This window comes from Thalassophryne amazonica, chromosome 9 (genome assembly GCF_902500255.1).
Source record: "Thalassophryne amazonica chromosome 9, fThaAma1.1, whole genome shotgun sequence".
NCBI lineage: Eukaryota > Metazoa > Chordata > Actinopteri > Batrachoidiformes > Batrachoididae > Thalassophryne > Thalassophryne amazonica.
In genome coordinates this window covers 11,883,381-11,910,596 of record NC_047111.1, presented here as the reverse complement: position 1 = coordinate 11,910,596, position 27,216 = coordinate 11,883,381, and the positions used below count along the sequence as shown (strand labels likewise).

The 27,216-nt window shown below is 43.5% G+C and overlaps 1 protein-coding gene across 1 annotated transcript; it reads left to right on the top strand.

Annotated features, from left to right (window-relative positions):
• The first annotated feature begins 1 nt into the window (after position 1).
• Positions 2–27,216, top strand: rhogb (ras homolog family member Gb). The gene is made up of 5 exons (XM_034177585.1): positions 2–143; positions 23,837–23,915; positions 25,583–25,743; positions 26,160–26,330; positions 26,509–27,216. The coding sequence occupies exons 3-5, from the start codon at positions 25,615–25,617 to the stop codon at positions 26,782–26,784; spliced, it is 576 nt and encodes a 191-aa protein (XP_034033476.1). The 5' UTR covers positions 2–143; positions 23,837–23,915; positions 25,583–25,614; the 3' UTR covers positions 26,785–27,216.

The following is a 27,216-nucleotide window of genomic DNA, read 5'->3' as shown; positions in this document are numbered from 1 at the left end:
AGGCCCCGCCCCCCGCCAGGCCCCGCCCCCCGGCGCACGGCCGCCTCCGGCGCGCGCGCAGCAGCAACAGATGGAACCTCGGACCCGGTGAGTTCCTGCTCCGGACCCGGACTGAGCCTCATCGATCAGTTCCGTCAGCGCAGGTGAGCCATTTCTTCTTCTTCACTTCACTTCGATGTTTGTTTGTTTGTTTGTTTGTTTGTTGCTGGGAAACTGGACCCTCTGACCACTCCCAGTGCACGCGCGCGTGACACTTTTTCTTCACACTTCCACCTCAAACTAAAAGTTCTCTTTTCTTAAATATTCATCTGAAACTCTTTCATTTAATACAATAATCTAAAACTATGAATGCTGTTTAATTTAACAATCATCTAAAAACAAGCAATTAAATGTTTTATTAAAACTGAAAATACGGTTTTATTGGAGATTAACATCAAACGGTCACTTCTCCTTTTTTACTGTCTTGACTGATTATTAATGTAGAATTATTCAGGAAAACATTTCAGTTGAATCATAATTTTCTTTACGTCACTTGAACAAATAAAATATGAAGATTTTTATGTTTAAGGAGAAACCAAAAAAAATATATATACATATATTTATCACAAAAATTATTTCAGCTTTAATTCAGGGAAGAAATACACAGACACACACACACACAGGTACAGAAACAGACACAGAAACACACACACACACACACACACACAAATAAGTATTTGATCCACTGTCAATTTTGGAAGTTTTCCCACCTACAAAGAATGTAGAAGTCTGTAATTTTATTGTAGGTGAGAGACAGAATCTAAAATAAAATTCAGAAAATCACATTGTATGATTTTTTAAATAATTAATTTGCATTTTATTGCATGAAATAAATATTTGATCCAATAGAAAAACAGACCTTAATATTTGGTACAGAAACCTTTGTTAAGACGTTTCCTGTAGTTCTTGACCAAGTTTTCACACACTGCAGCAGGGATTTTGGTCCACTCCCCCATACAGATCTTCTCTAGATCTTTCAGGTTTGAAGTTTCAGCTCCCTCCCAAGATTTTCTATTGAGTTCAGGTCTGGAGACTGGCCAGGCCACTCCAGGACCTTGAAATGCTTCTACGGAGCCCCTCCTTAGTTGCCCTGGCTGTGTGTTTGGGGTCATTGTCATGCTGGAAGACCCAGCCATGACCCATCTTCAATGCTCTTACTGAGGGAAGGAGGTTGTTTGCCAAAATCTTGCAATACATGACCCCATCCATCCTCCCTTCAATACGGTGCAGTCGTCCTGTCTCCTTTGCAGAAGAGCACCCACAGAGTATGATGTTTCCACCCCCATGCTTCACGGTTGGGATGGTTTTCTTGGGGTTGTTCTCATCCTCTAAACATGGTAATGGAGATGATTCCAAAAAGCTCTATTTGGTCTCATCTGACCACATGACCTTCTCCCATGCCTCCTCTGGATCATCCAGATGGTCACTGATGAACTTCAAACGGGCCTGGACATGTGCTGGCTTGAGCAGGGGGACCTTGCTGCCCTGCAGGATTTTAAACCATGACAGCATCATGTGTTACTAATGTAATCTTTGTGACTGTGGTCCCAGCTCTCTTCAGGTCATTGACCGGGTCCTCCTGTGTAGTTCTGAGCTTTCTCATAATCATCCTTACCCCACAAAGTGAGATCTTGCATGGAATATCAGACCGAGGGAGATTGACAGTCATCTTGTGTTTCTTCCACTTTCTAATAAATAATCATAACAGTTGTCTTCTACCAAGCTGCTTGCCTATTGTCCTGTAGTCCATCCCAGCCTTGTGCAGGTCTACAGTTCTGTCCCTGGTGTCCTTAGACAGCTCTTTGGTCTTGGCTATGGTGGACAGGTTGGAGTATGATTGATTGAGTGTGTGAACAGGTGTCTTTTATACAGGTAACAAGTTCAAACAGGTGCAGTTAATACAGGTAAAGAGTGCAGAATAAGAGGGCTTCTTAAAGAAAAATTAAAAGGTCTGTGAGAGACAGAATTCTTGCTGGTTGGTAGGGGTCAAATACTTATTTCCTGCAATAAAATTAAAATTAATTAAAAATCACACAATGTGATTTTCAATTTTTTTATTTTACATTCTGTCTCTCACAGTTGAAGTGTACCTACGATAAAAATTAGACCTCTACGTTCTTTGTAGGTGCCAAAACCTGCAAAATCATGTGTGTGTGTGTGTGTGTATATACGAGTATACACACACACACACACACATATATACATATATATATATATATATATATGAGATTTGATGCCAGCTTCACAATATGATTATCGCAATTCACGGCACACTGTTAGAACTAGAATTCTTTCATTCGTCATTATTCATGTTCATTATTTGTTGTGTGTAAATGTTCCGAGTCAGCGGACCGGGTGAAAGCCTTTGTTTTTGAGTGGGTGAGGCCGTGGACACACCCACATGCCACCTGACCGGCGCACAGTTTGTGATGGTCCACAGTTGGTTCTGTGAGTTCTCCTAATCTTTGTTGAAAGCCTTTTGGCGGTGCTTAAAACCAGGATGTGGTCCTGTATTTGGACCACTGTGCAGCTGGACTGGACCGAACAGGACCTGAAGCCTGATGCGTTTGGGTACCACATCGTGGCAGGAATTATAATACCTGCTGTAGAGCAGCGTATCTCAATCTTGGTCCTCCAGACCCAAAGTACTGCATATTTACGCTTTGTCCCTGAACTCATCGGATCAGCTCTGTCAGGTGTGTTCAGCCATTCAACAGCTGTGAGCTGGTGAGTTCAGGGACAAATGGAAAATGTGCAGTACTTTGTGTCTTGAGGACCAGGATTGGGGAACCCTGCAATTTTTAGGCTGAGAGAAGTTACCATGTTGCTTGTTCATAAAATAAACCAGGATTGGCTAATCGTGGCTTCCCGTCAGCGGACGAGATGAAAAAAAGCTGTTGGACTTCCCAGAATGACAACTATTCTTAGCCGTGTGAAAGTCTCACAGACTCTTGGTGTCGCCGACCGAACTGTCCCCCTAAAAATCAGTCTGTCTTTTGCATCTGCACATGCGTCATTTCGGACCACAGCAGCTCGTCTGAGACGGCGTCTCTTCACCCAAAGCAATCAGATGGATTAATGTGATTATTAACATTCAGATGATGAAGGTAAAACCTCTTAAATCATTCTAAAGTCAGTTTTAAGCAGAAACTCGTTGAAATTCTGTGACACTTTGAAATGTCTGACACGCAATGAGTGCATCAGCTAACTGCTCATTTAGCTGCAGCGCTCTGATCACTTCCTCCGTCTTTTATGATGAAATAATGCTCAATTTCTGTGGAAACGAACGGTCCCCCCTGCCTTCACTGTGCATACGTCATTAGCCGGTGTTCACGGATTATCACCTCATTTCTGCTTCAAACTGCCTCCAGTCATCATCTATCTCAGCCACAGATATCTGAAGCTTTTGGACAATTTTCACCAAGGATAGATATTAGGCCATGGAAGAACCTATTAAATTTTGGCGTTGATCCGGCTCCGGATCTGGATTCTGGATCAAGTTTCACTTTAAATACGCTTTGAAGGATTACGTCAAAACTACTTCCCAGATTCTCACCAGATTTGCACCTCAGATAGATATCAAGGCATGGAAGACTCCACTGACTTTTGGAGGTGATCCGGATCTGGATTGGTGGACGTCAGAAATCTCTGATTGCTCTTGTTTCCACATAAATTCAGTATTATTTCATAATAAAAGATGGATGAAGCGATCAGAGTGCTGCAGCTACATGAGCTGCTAGCTGATGCGTTCACTGTGTGTCGGACATTTTAAAGTGTCACAGAATTTTGCCTCGTTTCTGCTTAAAACTGACTTTAGAATGATTTAAGAGTTTTTACTTTATCATCTGATGGTTAATAATCCCATTAATCCATTTGATCACTTTGGGTGTGGAGAGTCAAACTCAGATGAGCTGCTGTGGTCCAAAATGAGGCATGTGCAGCTGAGGCAGGCGGCCCAATTTTTAAGGGGGGACCATTCAGTCTGCGATACTGGAACCCGTCCAGTCCAGTCGGCTCTTTCAGTCCTCATCCGTGTCTCAAGCCTGGCTTAGGACACAATTGTTTTGTCCCTTTTTCCCCCTGCTGTTCGCTGATGTGCTGAGATATTTTAATCCAGTATTTTAATTTTTCTTTGGGCCATTGTTGTGGTTCTGCTTGGTCCAGTGTTCAGAACCAGTTTAAATATATGTGGGCTGTGTTTCCATCATGATTTGCAAATATTTTTAATTTAAGCAGACATTGAATTGCGAGAATTCCAAAGATGTCTACAAATGATGACTCAAAATTTTACCATTTAAGTGATGTCGAGAAATTAAACTATTTAAACCCACAATGGACAGGTGCCACAGTCATGGGTTCAATGCACACTTTCTACCTGTACTATTCTTAGTGGCGCCTGGGCCCTATGTCCGTGCATGTCTCTGTGTCTGTGCAGGGCGCCGTGTCTGTGCAGGGCCCCATGCTGGGCAACCTCTCTGAGCGGCACGTCCACCTGTGGAGGCCAAACATGAATTAAATCCATAAATGTATTGGGTAAGTGTACCCATTAAGCCCACCAAAATCTAAGTTTCACTATTTTTCCTATATATTGACATCATTTGTAAGTGACATCATTTGTTAAAGGGCAAGATTTACCTCTCATTTGAATATTTAGTAATTAGATGATGTACAATTCAAAAGACGTAATTAAGAAATTTTAGGGAAAAAGTCAAGTCTGGAATGGGCTTAATTGGTACCACGGTACCATTTAAGCCCATGTGTGTTCCAAATAACATCATTTATTGATAAAATAAACTTGTGTAATGCAAAAATGAATGTTTAAAAACACAATTAATGCAATATATTTTATAAATAACAGTGAAATGTCTTTAAAAAATTCCTTTTGAACAAGTTCATCATCTGAACAAATGACATACATGATAAACAGACACAACACAGAACAATGAATCGGTTAATTACCTCCGCCAAGGAGGTTATGTTTTCGGTCGCGTCCGTTTGTTTGTTGGTTGGTTGGTTTGTTAACAGGATTACTCAAAAAAATCCTCAGATGGGTTTCAATGAAATTTTTACCAGGGATGTATTGTGGCCTAACTTAGAAGTCATTAAATTTTGGTAATGATCCGGAACACGATCCGGATCCAGTAATTTTTTTAAGGATTCTTATCATTGCAGGATAGGGCCAATTTCAACATTTTTGCATCTAACTTCATGAAGACGGGTCACAAAGGCTGAACAAAAATTAAGTTACGACACAACAATAATTTAGCATTTGTTTCTCCTCATTGAATAAACTTATTAGAAAAAAAAAAAAAAAAACGTGTAGTTCATGCAGTTTCTCTTTATAAATACATTTGCTGAAGATGTAAGGGTTTAACCCTCTGGGGCTGACGCTGTTGTATACGACGGCTGAGACCAAGCTTTACTAAATTATACATAACTTTTTAATGATATGAGATAGAAACGTACTTTTTTGCTGAAAGTTAACTCCGCGGACTTTCAAGCCACCATCCACCATCTTTGTACTCCTCATAGAAGCTGTGTGATGAGAGCAATGTGAGTGTCCAATTGGAATTGGTTCACTGTCACATGGTTTTCCAAAATCCAGTCGTAGGGTAGATTCACCTCATGTGACACACCAAAGATTGTTTTTAGGAGTGATGTGTTACTAGTTTATTATAGTTTGCTGTGTGTTATGAATAAACGTGTGTGGAAAATTATTTTCGACTTTACTTTTCCTTTCTTATTTCTGATTGTAAACCTTTATTACACTTATAAAACACAACTATAGCATATATATATATATTGAAAGTACAAGTTGTCCTGAAAAAAAAGAGACATAAAACTTAACCCCAGAGGGTTAAACACTGAATCTGAAACACGACGGTGGATGCGTGAAACGATGTGGAATAAGTCTCTTTGCCAAAGGGCATTCCATATGACGTCAGTGACCCTATGGCCTTGGCGGAGGTTTGCGCTCTCCGAGTGCTTCTACTTTAGTTTCATTTCAGGCACTTCAGGCAATCCAATTCAAAATAAACAGCAATATATTTATTAGATAACAGTAAACATGTCTTTAAAAAAATTAATTTATATTTACATATTAAAATTTACATTTTATCTATCTATCTATCTAGTAAAGTAGATCAGTAATTTAAAGTCACACAGTGAACTGTTACTTTTTTAAACACTTTTGACCAGAAAAATGTATTTAACTTTACTAGAGGAAATTCTCTATTGAAATACATGAGGTGGGCTTCAATGGAGCACACTGGGCTTAAACGGTTCCACTGTGAGGAACGCTTAAAAAACACAATGCTTTCCTTTCAAAATGTAAGATATGCTCACAAAACTACGCATGGAGCCTAAATATAGTTTGCATCAAACATTACAGCAGTTACTACTGTGCACACATTCAGAAATATAGAGGATTTTCAATCACATGACCGATTAGTTATCTTCTCCATCGTGGATTACTATGCAGCTGCCGTGTGAAAGAAAATAGAGAGAATGAAAGCTTATTACGAGGTTTTAAACCCTGGAGATAAAGCTGTTTATTGTGATCGATGTGTAGCAGTTGGTTCAGTGGATCCGTATGTTATACCGGATAGTGAATTTAATGACGATGTAACGGAGGTCGGTCTTGAAGTCTTGAGCGATTTCTCTCACCAGACGCTGGAAGGACAGCTTGTGGATCAGCAACTCGGTGGATTTCTGGTAGCGGCGGATCTCTCTCAGCGCCACGGTGCAGGGCCTGTAACGGTGAGGCTTCTTCACGCCTCCGGTAGCCGGAGTGCTCTTCTGGGCGGCTGTGGATTTATGGGCGGTCTGCTTGGTTCTGGCCATATTAAAGCTTCCTTCAGATCTGCTGAGCCAGGTCTCTGTGTCACTTAGAAAGCTCGTAACACTCTGCTGCTTGATGCACAATAACTGCTGGCAGCCTGGAAAATGAGTGACCTGCCTCATTTTTATCACCTCTGTTTGAACAATCGACGACAGCACAAAAGTTGACCATTGTTGAAGCTTCTGCAATTGTTTGCCAAATGCACGTAGCGTATCACAGTGGCCACTGTGTCGTAATCCACAACGGCTGCGGGGCACAAAATCACGTGACCGATACGTCACATGAAAACCTCTATAAAGTTTTTGTCATTGAATATTAGCATGTGCTCGCTGTAATTTGCATGCATTTTGATGGGATGTACCATTTAAGCCCATCTGTAAAAAAAAGGTAAATTTATGAAATTAATCAGCTCCACAGAACAATTTATGATGCATTTATCTAAATATCAATGTTAAATAGATAATAAAATGCCTAATATTTGTAGCTGACAACCTTCGTTCTTGTGGCAGAGTAGCATGAACAGGGCTACGCGTGTTAGCGTGAGATCAGCTATGTTTGCTAGCTTATGAAACTCATCTTTGCATTTGAAGGGAAATTGTATCATTTGGCAAAATACTGTTTATCTATAAATCAAAATTAGTACATTTGCCTCTTATTTGACATATATTAATGTACTTACCAAAGATGTGGCTGAAATTTGCTGAAAATGAATGAAATCTGACAGGTTCCAAAACACCAAAGTTTTTGGTACGCCTTCTCGTCAGGGGTCCTGAGACTGTGTACTTTGGGGCGGGGCTAACTCAACAATAGAAAATGTGATTTGTGTGCAATAAAAAAAAATGTCATAAAAGTAACAAACCATTGATTGGATGAAGCAATGATGGTAAAATATAATTGACATCAAATTTGAAAGTGGGCTTAAGGGTACATGGGGCTTAATGGGAACACTTACCCTAAATAACTTTCATCTTTTATTTCTGCATTTATTCATACTTTCATACATGTACAGGTGTTCCTTTGTCTCGCTTCATCAGCGAATCGGTCGTGATGCGCGAAGCCTCCGCACGGCTTTCCATGACAAAATCTCTTGTTAAAGTGAAATCTGCCGGAAAATGGCTGATGTCCAGCTCTTGTGGATAACCAGAGAATTGCACACGACTGTCCCGGCTCCACACAGCCATCCGTTTAGAAATGATGTGGTGGTTTTCTGCCTCTCGATGGCGGCTCGGAGCGCGGCGAGCCGTGCGCCATGTGGGCCGTCCTTAAAGCTGTAGTAACACTCCTTATTCTCTGTGAAGCCCCTAAGATTTTCACCGAAAGCCAGATAAATTTTCGAATGGTTTCCAGCTGCTGTCTCTAACAGTTTCTGAAAAAATTCTGATGGAAAAAACAAGCCCAAATCATTCCGCCATTTTCCTCGCAATGAAACAACGACGAGAGGGGTGGACCACTGCTCACTCAAAGCCTGTCCACAGGCGAATGACGTAACCGACAGGCGTGGAAAAACTCACGCATGCGCACGAAAGTTCAAGCTTGGCTGACGTAAAAACATATGAATCAAATCCATATATTTTTTGCATAAAATAAAAAGGTCGGATACTTTTCTCACAGACCCTCGTACATAAATTATGAGGTGGGTGGGTCCTATAAGCAGCCTGGAACTTGATTGGTCCAAGCAATGTGACCTCATCCATTTATGAATGTTTACATTTATTTATTTCTTCGGGGGCACAAAACATGAATTCAGACGACATGAAAAGATAAAGTCAAAATACTCGTCTTGAAGTCAACATAAATGTCTTCAGTCATGTTCCTCCAACATCAGGCTCTTTGTTGCATCTGGTGTCAAACTTGTGGTAAATTGAGCCGTTAAAAGCGCAAGAAGAACGGTGACGTTACGTGTCCAGATTAACTGCAGACACTGAAACTATCAGAAAGAGTCAAACGTGTTCAAGAAAAAACAAAAGTGGGTTGGAAACAAAATCTTCAGCAAATGATGTCATTTTTTTACCTCCTTCATTCTTCACCTCCTTCATTTTTCACTACTTTCATTCTTCACTTCCTTCATTCTTCACCTGCTTGATCCTTTACCTCCTTCATTCTTCACCTCTTTCGTCTGTGGTCTAGTGACCTTCGACTTTCTTACAGAAGAGTCAAAGCACTTCTTTCCTCCATATCTACACCTCATCCTCCTGTTGCAGTTCTACTGTCCGTCACGTTGGACCGCCTGCTTTGAGCTGTTGTCTCGGGCTGATCCTCCTGCTACACGATTCTGGTGGCAGATTCTCCAGTCAGCTATGAACCACCAAATGTTGAGATCACAAAGGCTGTCAAACATCTGGAGGCGAGGGAAGCTCCAGGGACCTGAGCTCCTCCAGGCGAGTGGAGATGCTGCTCTCCTGAAATTGCAAGCAATCTGAGACGGGTATCAACCCTACAACTACAAGAAAGGACTTGTTATTCCACTCTGGAAAGAAAAGGGTGAGCACATGGGCTGTAAGAAACACATCAGTATCACGCTGCTCTCTGTGCCGGAGAAGGATCATTCTGAGCATGAGCAGGAACACCTGCTGCTTCTAATGCAAGATGCGTTTTAAAGAATTTATTTGTAAATTATGGCAGAAAATAAGTATTTGGTCAATAACAAAAATTCAACTCAGTAGTTTGTAACATAATCTTTGTTGGCAATGACAGAGGTCAAACGTTTCCTGTAAGTCTTCACCAGGTTTGCACACACTGTAGCTGGTATTTTGGTCCATTCCTCCATGCAGATCTCCTCTAGAGCAGTGATGTTTTTGGGGCTGTCACTGGGCAACATGGACTTTCAACTCCCTCCACAAATTTTCTATGGGGTTGAGGTCTGGAGACTGGCTTAGCCACTCCAGGACCATGAAATGCTTTTTACAGAGCCACTCCTTCGTTGCCTGAGCGGTGTGTTTGGGATCATTGTCATGCTGGAAGACCCAGCCATGTTGCATCTTCAATGCTCTCACTGAAGGAAGGAGGTTTTGGCTTAAAATCTCACGATACATGGCCACATTCATTCTTCCCTTAACACGGATCAGTCATCCTGCCCCCTTTGCAGAAAAACAGCCCCAAAGCATGATGTTTCCACCCCCATGTTTCACAGTTGATATGGTGTTCTTGGAATGCAACTCAGCATTCTTCTTCCTCCAAACACGACGAGTTGAGTTTTTACCACAAAGTTCTATTTTGGTTTCATCTGACCACATGACTCACTCATCTTTCTAAGTAGGAGAACTTGCACAATCAGGGGCTGACTAAATACTTTTTTACCCCACTGTAAATGAGATGGTGAGGACTCTTTTTCCAGGCATGTGAGATGCAAATAAAGGAAATGCTTAAAATGGTGTTGATTAAGAGGGACGTAGTTGTGGGGGTCTTGGAGGGCTTTGGCTCAAGATTTTTAGGTCATGCTAATGCTCTCCAGAAGCATTTACTGAAAAAACTTCTGAAGGACCTAAATAACATGGTGAGATGCTGAAGAGCTTCACTCGTTCATGTCAGCGATATATACTTATTATCATTTATGTCGTGTTTGCATTGTGAGTTTCTGCCCTGCCCCAGCAGGGGCCGTGCTGCTGATTATTTTCCCCAAAGTAACACATGATACTGACGGATGTGAAGCATCATCCTGTCGGTGTGTCATCATGATGTGTCCTGTGCCGAGAAGCCACGCTGCCCAGACTTTACGTTCTATGTTTTGGTTTTCATATCCTGGTGGATTTTAATTTTCTTTCTGGCTTTGTTGGTCCCACTCGCTGCCTCGCATTGCCCAGGCATTTAAAAAACAAAAACGGTGGCTAAGGAGTGAGGATCAGCACCTCTAAATCTGAGGCCATGGTTCTTAGCAGGATCCAATGGATTGTCTACTCCTGGTAGGGAATAAGGTCTTGCCCTAAGTGAAGGAGTTCATGTACCTCAGGGTCTTGTTCAGGAGTGAGGGGACGATGGAACATGACACTGGCCGGAGAATCGGTGCAGCAGGGATGGTTTTGCATTCATGTTACTGTACTGTTGTGATGAATAGGGAGCTGAGCCAAAAGGTGAAGCTCTCAATCTACTGGTCAATCTTCGTTCGTACTTTCACCTATGGTCATGAGAGTTGGGTCATGACTGAAAGAACTAGATCGCGGGTACAAGAGGCAGAAATGGGCTTCCTCAGGAGGGTGGCTGGTGTCTCCCTTAGAGATAGGATGAGAAGTTCGGTCATCCGTGGGGAGCTTGGAATAGAGTCGCTGCTCCTTCACGTTGAAAGGAGCCAGCTGAGGTGGTTCGGGCATCTGGTAAGGATGCCCCCTGGGCGCCTCCCTAGGGAGATGTTCCAGCGGATGTGTGACTGAGTCATAGACTGAAAATGCGTCTCGGATTTCAAAGTAAGTAGCACGTCTACATTGCCGAAATGGGCACTACGCAGAATGTTCGTCTAAGTGTGAAAATAACGTAAAAGAAGTAAGAATATCTTATTCTAGGCCATGGTGCCTGCCAGTTTTTTCTCTGAATCTAATTTGACTTTTGTTGCCATTGCCGGTGTCTCTGCCCATTTCAATCAATATTTTGTTGAACTTCACATCCTGAGTAGTCTTCAAAATTTACATCTACCTACGTCAATCAATCAATCAATCAATTTTTTTATATAACGCCAAATCACAACAAACAGTTGCCCCAAGGTGCTTTATATTGTAAGGCAAGGCCATACAATAATTATGTAAAACCCCAACGGTCAAAACGCAACCTGTGAGCAAGCACTTGGCTACAGTGGGAAGGAAAAACTCCCTTTTAACAGGAAGAAACCTCCAGCAGAACCAGGCTCAGGGAGGGGCAGTCTTCTGCTGGGACTGGTTGGGGCTGAAGGAGAGAACCAGGAAAAAGACATGCTGTGGAGGGGAGCAGAGATCGATCACTAATGATTAAATGCAGAGTGGTGCATACAGAGCAAAAAGAGAAAGAAACAATGCATCATGGGAACCCCCCAGCAGTCTATGTCTATAGCAGCATAACTAAGGGATGGTTCAGGGTCACCTGATCCAGCCCTAACTATAAGCTTTAGCAAAAAGGAAAGTTTTAAGCCTAATCTTAAAAGTAGAGAGGGTGTCTGTCTCCCTGATCTGAATTGGAGCTGGTTCCACAGGAGAGGAGCCTGAAAGCTGAAGGCTCTGCCTCCCATTCTACTCTTACAAACCCTAGGAACTACAAGTAAGCCTGCAGTCTGAGAGCGAAGTGCTCTATTGGGGTGATATGGTACTACGAGGTCCCTAAGATAAGATGGGACCTGATTATTCAAAACCTTATAAGTAAGAAGAAGAATTTTAAATTCTATTCTAGAATTAACAGGAAGCCAATGAAGAGAGGCCAATATGGGTGAGATATGCTCTCTCCTTCTAGTCCCCGCCAGTACTCTAGCTGCAGCATTTTGAATTAACTGAAGGCTTTTTAGGGAACTTTTAGGACAACCTGATAATAATGCATTACAATAGTCCAGCCTAGAGGAAATAAATGCATGAATTAGTTTTTCAGCATCACTCTGAGACAAGACCTGATTTTAGAGATATTGCGTAAATGCAAAAAAGCAGTCCTACATATTTGTTTAATATGCGCTTTGAATGACATATCCTGATCAAAAATGACTCCAAGATTTCTCACAGTATTACTAGAGGTCAGGGTAATGCCATCCAGAGTAAGGATCTGGTTAGACACCATGTTTCTAAGATTTGTGGGGCCAAGTACAATAACTTCAGTTTTATCTGAATTTAAAAGCAGGAAATTAGAGGTCATCCATGTCTTTATGTCTGTAAGACAATCCTGCAGTTTAGCTAATTGGTGTGTGTCCTCTGGCTTCATGGATAGATAAAGCTGGGTATCATCTGCGTAACAATGAAAATTTAAGCAATACCGTCTAATAATACTGCCTAAGGGAAGCATGTATAAAGTGAATAAAATTGGTCCTAGCACACAACCTTGTGGAACTCCATAATTAACTTTAGTCTGTGAAGAAGATTCCCCATTTACATGAACAAATTGTAATCTATTAGACAAATATGATTCAAACCACCGCAGCGCAGTGCCTTTAATACCTATGGCATGCTCTAATCTCTGTAATAAAATTTTATGGTCAACAGTATCAAAAGCAGCACTGAGGTCTAACAGAACAAGCACAGAGATGAGTCCACTGTCCGAGGCCATAAGAAGATCATTTGTAACCTTCACTAATGCTGTTTCTGTTGTGAAGGTGTCGTAGCACGGACCCACAACAGGGGGCGCAAATGAACGGACAATGACTAAACCAAAAGGTAACAATTTAATGTTGTGACACTACACAACGAAAAGACACAGAAAATATGCACAGTCAATTAGCACCAGGTGACGTGTGGCAGGCTCGAAGATAGGAGACCCCCCCCCGACGAGAGAGAAGCCGTACTCCACACGGCTTCCACCACCAACGGTCTGAAGAACACCGGAGCCGCCAAGTCCCGAGTCCCCAGGTGGCCTCTGTTCCCGGCTGTCGACCCTGGTACTGCTGGCAGAAAGGAAAAAACAGGATGTGTGAGTGTGAGTCCGCACACTCAGTAATACACAGTCCACACTGATGGGAGGGAGCACCTCCACCTCCAATCATACACTCAAGCAGCTCCTGTCAGTCACTTATCTGGAGGGAGTGGGAGGCGAAGACGTGGCGGTTCCCACAACACGCCACTCCAACAAAACTGTCCCACAGGAATAAACGGCTGCAAACAGAGATCAAAACGTGGATTAATCCAAATACTGCAGAGACGGATTACCTCAGGAATGGTAGTCGATTTCTCGGCGAGGAGGTGGAGTTGCAGTCCGGCTTTTATGGTGGTGATGATGATGAACGAGTGACAGCTGGGGCAGGGGATGAATGACAGCTGTCACTTCTTCTAGGTCTGGCGCCCTCTCGTGCTTGGAGCCCGCACTCCAAGCAGGGCGCCCTCTGGTGGTGGTGGGCCAGCAGTACCTCCTCTTCAGCGGCCCACACAACAGTTTCTGTGCTATGATGAATTCTAAAACCTGACTGAAACTCTTCAAATAGACCATTCCTCTGCAGATGATCAGTTAGCTGTTTTACAACTAGCCTTTCAAGAATTTTTGAGAGAAAAGGAAGGTTGGAGAATTGCCTATAATTAGCTAAGATAGCTGGGTCAAGTGATGGATTTTTAAGTAATGGTTTAATTACTGCCACCTTAAAAGCCTGTGGTACATAGCCAACTAACAAAGATAGATTGATCATATTTAAGATCGAAGCATTAAATAATGGTAGGGCTTCCTTGAGCAGCCTGGTAGGAATGGGGAAAGAGTCTAACCAAATACCGGCATCACTGAAAGCAGCCAAAGATAACGATACGTCTTTGGGATGGTTATGACTAATTTTTTCTCTAATAGTTAAAATTTTGTTAGCAAAGAAAGTCATGAAGTCATTACTAGTTAAAGTTAATGGAATACTCAGCTCAATAGAGCTCTGACTCTTTGTCAGCCTGGCTACAGTGCTGAAAAGAAACCTGGGGTTGTTCTTATTTTCTTCAATTAGTGATGAGTAGAAAGATGTCCTAGCTTTACGGAGGGCTTTTTTATAGAGCAACAGACTCTTTTTCCAGGCTAAGTGAAGATCTTCTAAATTAGTGAGACGCCATTTCCTCTCCAACTTACGGGTTATCTGCTTTAAGCTACGAGTTTGTGAGTTATACCACGGAGTCAGGCACTTCTGATTTAAAGCTCTCTTTTTCAGAGGAGCTACAGCATCCAAAGTTGTCTTCAATGAGGATGTAAAACTATTGACGAGATACTCTATCTCACTTACAGAGTTTAGGTAGCTACTCTGCACTGTGTTGGTATATGGCATTAGAGAACATAAAGAAGGAATCATATCCTTAAACCTAGTTACAGCGCTTTCTGAAAGACTTCTAGTGTAATGAAACTTATTCCCTACTGCTGGGTAGTCCATCAGAGTAAATGTAAATGTTATTAAGAAATGATCAGACAGAAGGGAGTTTTCAGGGAATACTGTTAAGTCTTCTATTTCCATACCATAAGTCAGAACAAGATCTAAGATATGATTAAAGTGGTGGGTGGACTCATTTACTTTTTGAGCAAAGCCAATAGAGTCTAATAATAGATTAAATGCAGTGTTGAGGCTGTCATTCTCAGCATCTGTGTGGATGTTAAAATCGCCCACTATAATTATCTTATCTGAGCTAAGCACTAAGTCAGACAAAAGTTCTGATAATTCACAGAGAAACTCACAGTAACGACCAGGTGGACGATAGATAATAACAAATAAAACTGGTTTTTGGGACTTCCAATTTGGATGGACAAGACTAAGAGTCAAGCTTTCAAATGAATTAAAGCTCTGTCTGGGTTTTTGATTAATTAATAAGCTGGAATGGAAGATTGCTGCTAATCCTCCGCCCCGGCCCGTGCTACGAGCATTCTGACAGTTAGTGTGACTCGGGGGTGTTGACTCATTTAAACTAACATATTCATCCTGCTGTAACCAGGTTTCTGTAAGGCAGAATAAATCAATATGTTGATCAATTATTATATCATTTCCAACAGGGACTTAGAAGAGAGAGACCTAATGTTTAATAGACCACATTTAACTGTTTTAGTCTGTGGTGCAGTTGAAGGTGCTATATTATTTTTTCTTTTTGAATTTTTATGCTTAAATAGATTTTTGCTGGTTATTGGTAGTCTGGGAGCAGGCACCGTCTCTACAGGGATGGGGTAATGAGGGGATGGCAGGGGGAGAGAAGCTGCATAGAGGTGTGTAAGACTACAACTCTGCTTCCTGGTCCCAACCCTGGATAGTCACGGTTTGGAGGATTTAAGAAAATTGGCCAGATTTCTAGAAATGAGAGCTGCTCCATCCAAAGTGGGATGAATGCCGTCTCTCCTAACAAGACCAGGTTTTCCCCAGAAGCTTTGCCAATTATCTATGAAGCCCACCTCATTTTTTGGACACCACTCAGACAGCCAGCAATTCAAGGAGAACATGCAGCTAAACATGTCACTCCCGGTCTGATTGGGGAGGGGCCCAGAGAAAACTACAGAGTCCGACATTGTTTTTGCAAAGTTACACACCGATTCAATGTTAATTTTAGTGACCTCCGATTGGCGTAACCGGGTGTCATTACTGCCGACGTGAATTACAATCTTACCAAATTTACGCTTAGCCTTAGCCAGCAGTTTCAAATTTCCTTCAATGTCGCCTGCTCTGGCCCCCGGAAGACAATTGACTATGGTTGCTGGTGTCGCTAACTTCACATTTCTCAAAACAGAGTCGCCAATAACCAGAGTTTGATCCTCGGCGGGTGTGTCGTCGAGTGGGGAAAAACGGTTAGAAATGTGAACGGGTTGGCGGTGTACACGGGGCTTCTGTTTAGGGCTACGCTTCCTCCTCACAGTCACCCAGTCGGCCTGCTTTCCCGGCTGCTCGGGATCTGCCAGGGGGTAACTAACGGCGGCTAAGCTACCTTGGTCCGCACCGACTACAAGGGCCTGGCTAGCTGTAGAATTTTCCACGGTGCGGAGCCGAGTCTCCAATTCGCCCAGCCTGGCCTCCAAAGCTACGAATAAGCTACACTTATTACAAGTACCGTTACTGCTAAAGGAGGCCGAGGAATAACTAAACATTTCACACCCAGAGCAGAAAAGTGCGGGAGAGACAGGAGAAGCCGCCATGCTAAATCGGCTAAGAGCTAGTAGCTACGCTAAGCTAGCGGATTCCTAAAAACACGCAAAGTGAATAATGTGTAAATAATTTAGAGGTGATTCAGCAGAAGGAGTGCTTTAGTTAAGGCACGTAAAGATTACACTGGGAAACAAATCGTAATCTAGATAACTAGATCAATCTAACTGCGCAGATTAAACAGCTAACAGATACAGAAAAACACCGCTGTGCTCCGGAACAGGAAGTGATACAATACCGCAGTGAGAGCCAACCACCATCAATGTTCGGTCTGAGGCTTTACCTTCATTATACTAATGATAAATAAATAAACGCTGTGAGCATGTTACATCAGTCAGATGAACGTCTGCAAATACTGACTATGGGCATCCTCAGTTTTTCTGGACAACACTGAATTACTCCACGAGCGAGGACCCCCCCCATGTGCCCCCCAAAAAAAAGGTAGGCTGGATGTTATTGAGCCTTGACCAGTCTTTCAAAGCACTTCAAAGCGCCCCCTAATCTCGTTGTACTATGCAGACTGTGTTTGCTGTGTATAATGACAATAAAGGCTTTCTATTCTATTCTATTCTATCACAATGGGAGTGAGTGCTATGGGCCGGTAGTCATTCAGGGTTGTTGCTGGAGATTTCTTGGGTAGCGGTATGATGGTGGTGGCTTTGAAGCATTCTGGTATGATGGCCTGGCTCAGAGAGATGTTGAAGATATCTGTGAGAACATCTGTGAGTGAGTCAGCACAGTCTCTAAGCACACACCCAGGTATATTGTCAGGGCCGGCATCCTTCCTGGGTTCGTGTCCGTTACTGACTGAACGCCTTGCCATAGGCGTCTGGGGTCTTTTGTGTCAGTGAAGTGTGATTGGACTTTCTGTCCATAGGCACGCTTGGCTGCTCTCATGCCCCGATTCAAGTTGGCCCTTGCTGATCTGAGGGCTTCCTTGTCTCCAGACTTGAAAGCAGTGTTCCGTGCTCTCGGGAGCTCATACACCTCCCTGGTGAACCAGGGTTTGTCATTTGCTCTTGTGGTGATGTGTTTTATGACAGTCACATCTTCCCTGCATATGGATATGTAGCCTATCAGACTCAGTGTATTCCGTTATGTTGACATGCTGGTTGGAAGTGGTGGCTTCTCTGAAAACATTCCATTCTGTGCGATCAAAACAGTCTTGTAGTGCTGAGGTGGCCCCCTCTGGCCAAATTCTAATCTGTTTCACAGAAGGTTTGCACCTCGTTAGCAGTGGTCTGTAGGCTGGAATGAGCCTGATGATGATGATGATGTGATCTGAGGTGATGAGGTGATCTGAGTTTCCCTGGTGGAGGTGGGGAACAGCTCTGTATGCCTGCTTAACATTAGTATACGAGGTCTGTTAGAAAACTATTGGACCTTTTTATTTTTTTCAAAAACCTGATGGATTTGACGTGTGCTTGCATGAGCCAACCTTGAACCTTCGTGCGCATGCGTGATTTTTTTCACACCTGTCGGTTGCATCATTTGCTTGTAAGCAGCCTTTGTGTGAGGATCAATCAATCAATCAACTTTTTTCTTGTATAGCGCCAAATCACAACAAACAGTTGCCCCAAGGCGCTCCACATTGCAAGGCAAGGCCATACAATAATTATGAAACACAGTCTACGTCTAAAGCAACATAACCAAGGGATGGTCCAGGGTCACCCGATCCAGCCCTAACTATAAGCCTTAGCGAAAAGGAAAGTTTTAAGCCTAATCTTAAAAGTAGAGAGGGTATCTGTCTCCCTGATCTGAATTGGGAGCTGGTTCCACAGGAGAGGAGCCTGAAAGGATGTGTGGAGTCTCTCGTTTTTTCTTTGCAAGGAAATGGCGGAACAACTGGATCAGTGCGACTTCATCAAATTTTGCCAGAAACTGGGCGACAGCCAGGTGGAAACCATTCGGATTATTCAGACGGCTTTTGGTGACGATCCTCTGGGCATCACACAGATTAAGGAGCGTTACAATCGGTTTAAAGACGTCCGCACAACGGTGGAGGGCACGCCGCGCTCCAGGCGGCCATCAACATGCTGAAACGACCGGATCATTTCCAAAGTGAACGCTGTGGTGATGTGGGACCATCGTGTGACTATCCGAGAAATTGAGGAAGAGGTGGACATCAGCACTTTTTCGGCACATTCCACTGTGAAAGAAGATTTTGCCATGAAAAGAGTGGCGGCGAAATTCATCCGCACGAAGCTGATGGCGCAGCAACAGTGCCTCCATGATGAAGCCTCACAGGACATGTTGTGGCATGTCCACCTCGTCCACAATTTCTCGGATAGTCACATGACTGAAAAGCCACCGAAAGCCATCTGAATAATCCGAATGGTTTCCACCATGCGCACGAAGGTTCAAGGTTGGCTCATTCAAGCACACGTGATTCAAATCCATTAGGTTTTTGAAAAAAATAAAAAGGTCCGATACTTTTCTAACAGACCTCGTACACCTGGTCAAGAATGTTTTCTCCCCTTGTTGCAAAATCCACAAAAGTATTGATGTGGATTCTGATACAGACTTACCGGTTCACATTTGATGTATTACTCCGCGCCCTGACCGCTGTTGGAGTGTCGCTGCCTCACGGTAAGCCTCGACGACCAAATTACTTACAGAAAAATAAACCGTGCAAGCGATGGAATTGGATTAGAATGGTAATAACTCCGTTGTGTCTGATGATTTGCGGACGTCCATGCTGTTATACAGTCGCAAAGATCCGTTTTACCTGCTCCGCTAACACATCGCCAGTAAAACTCCTTTTTAAAGCTCAGTTTGCGACCGTATAACCAGCATGAACGTCCGCAAATCATCAGACACAACAGGGTTATTCCCTAATTCTTCAGTTTTAGCTATGTAGCGAGTCTCGCTGTACGGGTGCGTCTTTTTGGTCATTCAGTCGATGGCGCCACTGTCTGCAGAATACCATTGTCATGGAAACGATCCTGCAGCCTCGTGTGTCTTCAGAGTCTCGGGTCGTGTCAACATCAGCCACAAAGTTTCTGCATCTGTCAAATGTGTCAATCATTTGTTCGTTAAGAAATGTGAAACGACTTCCTGTGAATTCTGACAATAAAAAAGAGGAATAAAAATGACTCAGATGGGGATCTGACCCCAAACAGTTTCTGCTGCCTTTACAGATGTTTCATTTCAACACAAAACCAGATTTTTTTTTTTTTTGGTTGGTTGGTTTTTTTTTTGGGTAGGTTACAAAAGCTTCACATTATGACACTGAACCTGTTACAGAAACTAAAAAACCCCTAAAAACACCTGTTTTCCCCAATCATCAGAGTTAAAAACAAATGAATCCTTTTGTAATTTTTTTTATTAGCATTTCATGTTAAATATATACATAACATACTGTAACCACTGTGTGTTCATCATCCTCATACTATCAACATAAATGTACATTCATTTTAAAAGCACACATACCTCTACACAAAATGCTGTAAAGCAATATTAGAGAAAAACAACAACAATAACAAAAAAAACAACCCAAGCAGAACCGAAACAATTAGGGAATAGATTGCTGTTATAACTTTACTAATTATCTAAGAAAACAAAATCAAGCCTATGAGATGTTACATAGTGGATCCATTTTCTCCAGTATGAGGTAAACTGTTCCAATTTGTAGTTGATACATGCTGTTATCTTTTCCATATTGTAAATGTCCATTGTAATGTTCATCCATTCAGTTAAAGTCGGCCTTTCCTGTAATAACCATTTCCTGGTTAATACCTTTTTCTCTGCGACCAACAAAATATTTAATAAATATTTGTCATTTTTTAAGTTTCTGAGGTAAATTTCCAAAATATATAATCTTCATCTCGAGAGGCATTACATCTTTAAAAATGTCTTGTAGAGCCATGTGTATTTCTCTCCAGAAGTCCTTGATAACCGGGCAGTCCCAAAAGATGTGGTGGTGGTTTGCCTGTTGATTACCACAGTTTTTCCAACATATCAATCAATCAATTTTTTTTTATATAGCGCCAAATCACAACAAACAGTTGCCCCAAGGCGCTTTATATTGTAAGGCAAGGCCATACAATAATTATGTAAAACCCCAACGGTCAAAACGACCCCCTGTGAGCAAGCACATATAGGGGGAGTTCCATCATAGTGAGATTTCTGAACGAGTGTAATAAAATATCTTATCAGATTTTTCCAGCTGAATTCCCTCCAAATCTGTGAACTAGTACATTTCCAATTAGATATCCACATTGTTGTCCTCAGATATACTTATTCCTCCTTCTTGCTCCCATTTTTCTTTAATGTATGTAGTTGACTGTGTTTTAAGATTGAATAAGCCTTTCTATGCACATGATATAATTCTACCATTGATATCAGAGTTATATGCTTTCCTAAACATTTCTACAAAACTCACCTTTGTTTCTGAGATATTTTTCATTTTCATATTAATATAGTGTCGTATCTGCAGATAGCGGTACAAATCCTGTTTTTCTAAAAGGTATCTTTCTTTAATTGTATCAAAACTAAGCATTGTTCCCCCTTGTAAATATTTCTAATGATTTGTGTGTTTTCGTTGTATTTTTGTTGTATTAATTGTTTGCTTGATTGCCATCCAGGACCTCAGGTGGGTTCACGGTGTCATCCCAGACTGGACTTTCTGTCTGGGGACAAGGTGGTGGTCAAGTGGTTAGTGCGGAAGGTTCCAGGTTTAAACCCCACTCCTCCCACATTTTTACATATAACTTAATTCGGTGTAAAACCTGTGCCAAATTCAACACACAGAACCCAAGTGAAGACAAGCGAGCAGCCGAAGGGACGGGCCCTTACATTTGAACTCTGATGATGCAGAATGTTTTCTCTTGATATTTGACTATTTTACTTTGTAAATTATTTCTACTTGAAAGTGTGAAACAAACAAACAAATAATTATTATTATTATTAAAGAATCATCTTTCTGTCCACCTGTCTGTGTGTCCACCTGTCTGTCTCCCTGTCTGTGTGCCCACCTGTCTGTCTCCCTGTGTGCCCGCCTGCCTGTCTGTCTGTCTCCCTGTCTGTGTGTCCACCTGCCTGTCTGTCCATTGGTGTGCCCGCCTGTTTGTCTGTCTGTCTCCCTGTCTGTGAGTCCCTGTAAACCAGTTTATGGTTTCCAGTCCGACTTCTTTGAGGGGATTTAGTGAGAATTTTGTTGGTTTTCTTTTCCTTCATATTTGTCAGTTACATGAATAAATGGACCTGATTGGCTCCTGGGCCCAGAGTGGGCGTGTCTGTAGTTTTGGGTCAAATCCGTTTCCATGTTTTTGGACTTCTCCGTGACTCATTCTAACAAACATGAAGGAGTTGCAGACAGAAAATGTGAGATCAGAAGTTTCAGCTTCCAAAAGGACCCACGCCCAGAACACAGAGGAGGGCGGAGCCTGGTCCCCGGAGTCCGGGCTGAGCCAGCTGGTCCACATTTTACAGTCTGCAGGCTAATTTTATTTATTTATTTTTCTCCAAGTGCTTTTGCAAAGCAAATGTGCTTCCACGTCAAATAAACTCCAGTGAACCACAGCAGAACCAGTTCTGGACTTCCCGTTTGTCTCTAAGCTGCGTCCCGTTCATGCACACACAAATACGAGGACGGGACCCCGACGTGGTCCAAAGATCCCTCAGGGACAACACGGCCATCGATCCTCTGGAGCACAAAAAAAGCACAAAAATGACTTGGACCTGAGAGACTCTGAACCCGTCTGGGCAGCTTGGACCAGGTCCAGGTGTCTCACATATGACCTGCAGGAGGAGCGCATGATGTCAGCCTGGTAGCCATGGTGATGAAAACCTGAGGACTGGACCCATGTGACTTGGACAGTAGCAACATGGACAAACTCTGGCGAACTGACACAGTTTAGGAGGCGGAGACATGAACACAAACACAACTGACCTTTGTGTCTGTGACTCAAACAAGACTCGACTGAGCTCAGTCACCTGGACGCAGTCAGTATTTTGAGACGCAGCCAGTCGTTTGTGACGCAGCACGTCGTTTGTGACGCAGCACGTCGTTTCTGAGGCAGTCAGTCGTTTGTGACGCAGCACGTCGTTTCTGAGGCAGTCAGTCGTTTGTGACGCAGCACGTCGTTTGTGACGCAGCACGTCGTTTCTGAGGCAGTCAGTCGTTTGTGACGCAGCACGTCGTTTCTGAGGCAGTCAGTCGTTTGTGACACAGCACGTCGTTTCTGAGGCAGTCAGTCGTTTGTGACGGTCAGTCACTTGTGACAGTCAGTCATTTGTGACACAGTCATTTGTGACATGGTCAGTAGTTTGGGGCACAGCGAGTCGTTTGTGACGCGGCAAGTCGTTTGTGATGTGGACAGTAGTTTGGGACGCAGTCAGTAGTTAGTGACATGGCAAGTTGTTTGTGACGCGGCCAGTAGTTTGTGACACAGCAAGTCATTTGTGACAGCCAGTAGTCTGTGACACAGCAAGTCATTTCTGACGTGGACAGTAGTTTGTGACACACCAAGTTGTTTGTGACAGTCAGTAGTCTGTGACACAGCAAGTCATTTCTGACGAGGACAGTAGTTTGTAACACAGCAAGTTGTTTGTGACACGGACAGTAGTCTGTGACGCAGTCAGTAGTTAGTGACACGGCATGTCGTTTGGGACGCAGTCATTACTTTGGGACATGGTCAGTATTTTGAGACAGTCAGTCATTTGTGACACCGTCAGTCATTTGTGACGCGGTCAGTAGTTTGTGACACAGTCAGTAGTTTGTGACACAGCAAGTCATTTGTGACGCGGTCAGTAGTTTGTGACACAGTCAGTAGTTTGTGACACAGCAAGTAATTTCTGATGCGGTCAGTAGTTTGTGACACAGCAAGTTGTTTGTGACAAAGCAAGTTGTTTGTGATGCGGACAGTAGTTTGTGACGCAGTCAGTAGTTAGTGACATGACGCGGTCATTACTTTGGGACGTGGTCAGTATTTTGAGACACAGTCAGTCATTTGTGACACCGTCAGTCGTTTGGGACATGGTCAGTATTTTGGGGCATGGCGAATCGTTTGTGACGCGGTCAGTAGTTTGTGACACAGCAAGTAATTTCTGACGCGGTCAGTAGTTTGTGACACAGCAAGTCCTTTGTGACATAGTCAGTAGGTTGGGACACAGTCAGTTGACATGGCGAGTCATATGTGACGCCGTCAGTTGGCTGTGTCTGCTATGTTTCCATGTTTCCTCAACAATTTCCATAAACAAATTCTGTCCCCACCCCCGTCCCCCCACAGGACAATGGGACGACACGTGTTGTTGCTGAATTAAGCATAGAGATCTGACGTCTGGAAAAAAAACATCTGATCATCACAGGTAAAAAAAAAAAAAAGAAGCCTCAAAATTTATGATGATTTTCACCTTTGATCAAGAGAAGAAATTATTGAAACTTTGAAAACCAAGTTATTGTTTTAAAACAAAAGAAGTTTGACCTGTGACACAGACGGAGACGGACACAGAGACACACAGATGGACACAGACACAGAGAAGCACACAGTCAGAAACACAGATGCACACAGAGAGATGGACACAGAGACACACAGACAGAGAAACACAGACGCACACTGTCAGAAACACAGACACACAAACGCATACAGTCAGAGACAAACACAGAGAGACGGACACAGATGCACACAGTCAGAAACAGACCCACAGTCACAGACAAACAGAGAGATGGACACAGACAGAGAGACGCACAGTCACAGACAAACAGAGAGATGGACACAGAGACACACACAGACGCACAGTCAGTGACACACAGAGAGATGGACACAGAGACACACACAGACACACAGTCAGTGACACACAGACACACACAGTCAAAGACAAACACAGAGATATGGAAACGGAGACAGACAGACACAGAGACACACACAGTCAGAAACACAGACAAAGACGCAAACAGTCAGAAACACAGAGAGATGCACACGGTCAGAGACACAGAGACGCACACAGGCAAAAGACGCACAAAGACACAGTCATAGACACACACAGTCAGAAACACAGACACACACAGTCAGAGACACAGACAGAAACAGACGCACACAGACAGAGACACAGACACAGTCAGAAACACACAGTCAGAGACAGACACAAAGACGCAAACAGTCAGAAACACACACAGACACACAATCAGAAACAGAAACACAGATGCACAGGCAGAAGACGGACAAAGACACACACAATCAGAAACAGACGCACACAGTCATAGATGCACACAGTCCGAGACACACAGACAGAGATGCACACACTCAGAGACAGAGACACACACAGTCAAAGACACGGACACAGAGAGGACCGCATACACACTGTCAGAAACACAGACACAAAGACACTAAGTCAGAAACAGACACACAGTCAGAGACAGACAGAGACGCACACACTCAGAGACACAGACACACAGTCAGACACCCCGACACAGAGATGCACACACTCAGACAGACACACACGCAGTCAGACACAGAGACGCACACACACAGTCAGACACAGAGGCGCACGCACACAGTCAGACAGAGAAGCACGCACACAGACACAGAGGCGCACGCACACACAGTCAGACAGAGAAGCACGCACACGCAGTCACAGACGCACACAGTCAGACACAGGCGCACGCACACACAGACAGACAGGCACACGCAGTCAGAAACAGACGCACAGTCAGACATAGACACAGACAGAGAGAAGCACGCACACACAGACAGAAGACGGACACAGAGACGCATGCACACACAGAGAAGCACGCACACGCAGTCACAAACACAGACGCACACAGTCAGACAGAAGAGACGCACGCACACGCAGTCAGAAACACAGAGACGGACACAGACACACAGTAGAAATACAGACGCACAGACAGAAGACGGACACAGACGCACACAGAGAGATACAGACACACAGACAGAGACGCACAGTCAGACACATCTAGAAGCACGTTGAACTCTTCTAGTTCATGAGTTCCTCCTGTTTGTTGGTTGTTGTCACAGGAAGTGTTGTTGTGAAGGGGTCAGAGGTCAGCATGCAGAGCATTAAGTGTGTCGTCGTGGGTGACGGTGCGGTGGGGAAGACCTGCCTCCTCATCTCCTACACCACCGGCGCCTTCCCCAAAGAGTACATCCCCACTGTGTTTGACAACTACAGCAGCCAGGTGTGTGCACGTGCGGGCCCAGACCCCGGCGCACACGCTCCTTCCCAGCATGCTTTGTGCACATTGTGCAGAAGAACCAACAACAGCAAAACAAAAATGTCATGTTTTGAAACATCACTGCGGTGTGAACGCCACATATTTAAAATGTTCAAAATTGCCCCTTTGTGTTCTGCAGATCGTTACGTTGACGTTGTGCTGCTGTTTGTTTAGAATATTTATTCCATATAAAAACGGCCGGTGTTTTGCACTCTTTGGCCCCCTTATGTCCCCTTCTTTCATTTTCCCATTGTTTCTTTTTGCAGAGTTTTTTTATTACATATTTTAAATTTGGTGTCTTGGTGGTCTCAGTCACCCCCTACATGTCAGGTGGGTACTGCAGTTTTCACGCTGCAGCTGTGTGTCTGTGGTGTGTTCAGGTGACTGTGGACGGGAGGATCATCAGTCTGAACCTGTGGGACACAGCGGGTCAGGAGGAGTACGACCGGCTGCGGACCCTGTCCTACCCACAGACCAACGTCTTCATCATCTGCTTCTCCATCTCTAGCCCTGCCTCCTATGAGAACGTCAAACACAAGTGGTATCCTGAGGTCAGAGTGCGTCAAATCTACCCGGCAACAAAACAATAATCGAAATTCAACCTTGGCAACTGGATTTTTTCCCCCACCTCAAACCTGAACCAGACAATAATTACTTCACATTTTGGGGGCGGGGCTCCGCTGATGTCACACTTCCTGTTAAAACGTCTGAATAATTCTTTGTGTCCAGGTGTCTCACCACTGTCCTGGCGTCTCCTTGCTCCTGGTCGGGACGAAGAGCGACCTCCGCAATGACGCGGAGACTCAGAGGAAACTGAAAGAGCAGAACCAGGTGCCCGTCACCCACCAGCAGGGCGTGGCTCTGGCCCGGCAGATCCAGGCCGTCCGCTACCTGGAGTGCTCTGCCCTCAACCAGGACGGCATCAAAGACGTGTTCACCGAGGCCGTGCGGGCCTTCCTCAACCCGCAGCCCGCCGTCGCCAAGAGGCCGTGTGTGCTGCTGTGACCCGACGGGTTCAGAGTGGGTGGATGAGTCCTAAAGTTCTTGACGAACTGTAAAATGTTTGAATGTTCAATGTTTGCTAAGATCAGATTTTATTTTATTTATTGGTGTTGGTTTCTGGCGTGGCTGTGAATGTAGGCGCAAAGAAGAACAGAAAACAGAAAAGGAAGTTAAACCAACATCCACATCAATATCTCACTTTCGATCTTTTACAAAACATTTCATTTGTTTTCAGTCATGATTGTTTTAATAAACAGTCTTGGATTCCCACGGGGCGGGGGGCAACAAAAAGGGAGGGACCAGAAGTTTTATTCAGCTGCCGCGATGACGTCACTAAAATATCCAACTGAGCGACTGTAACCACAAAAAAAATTTGTCCATGTTTTTACAAATTTGTGTCAAATTAAAATAAATAAACATGTTTTGGTTTCTTTA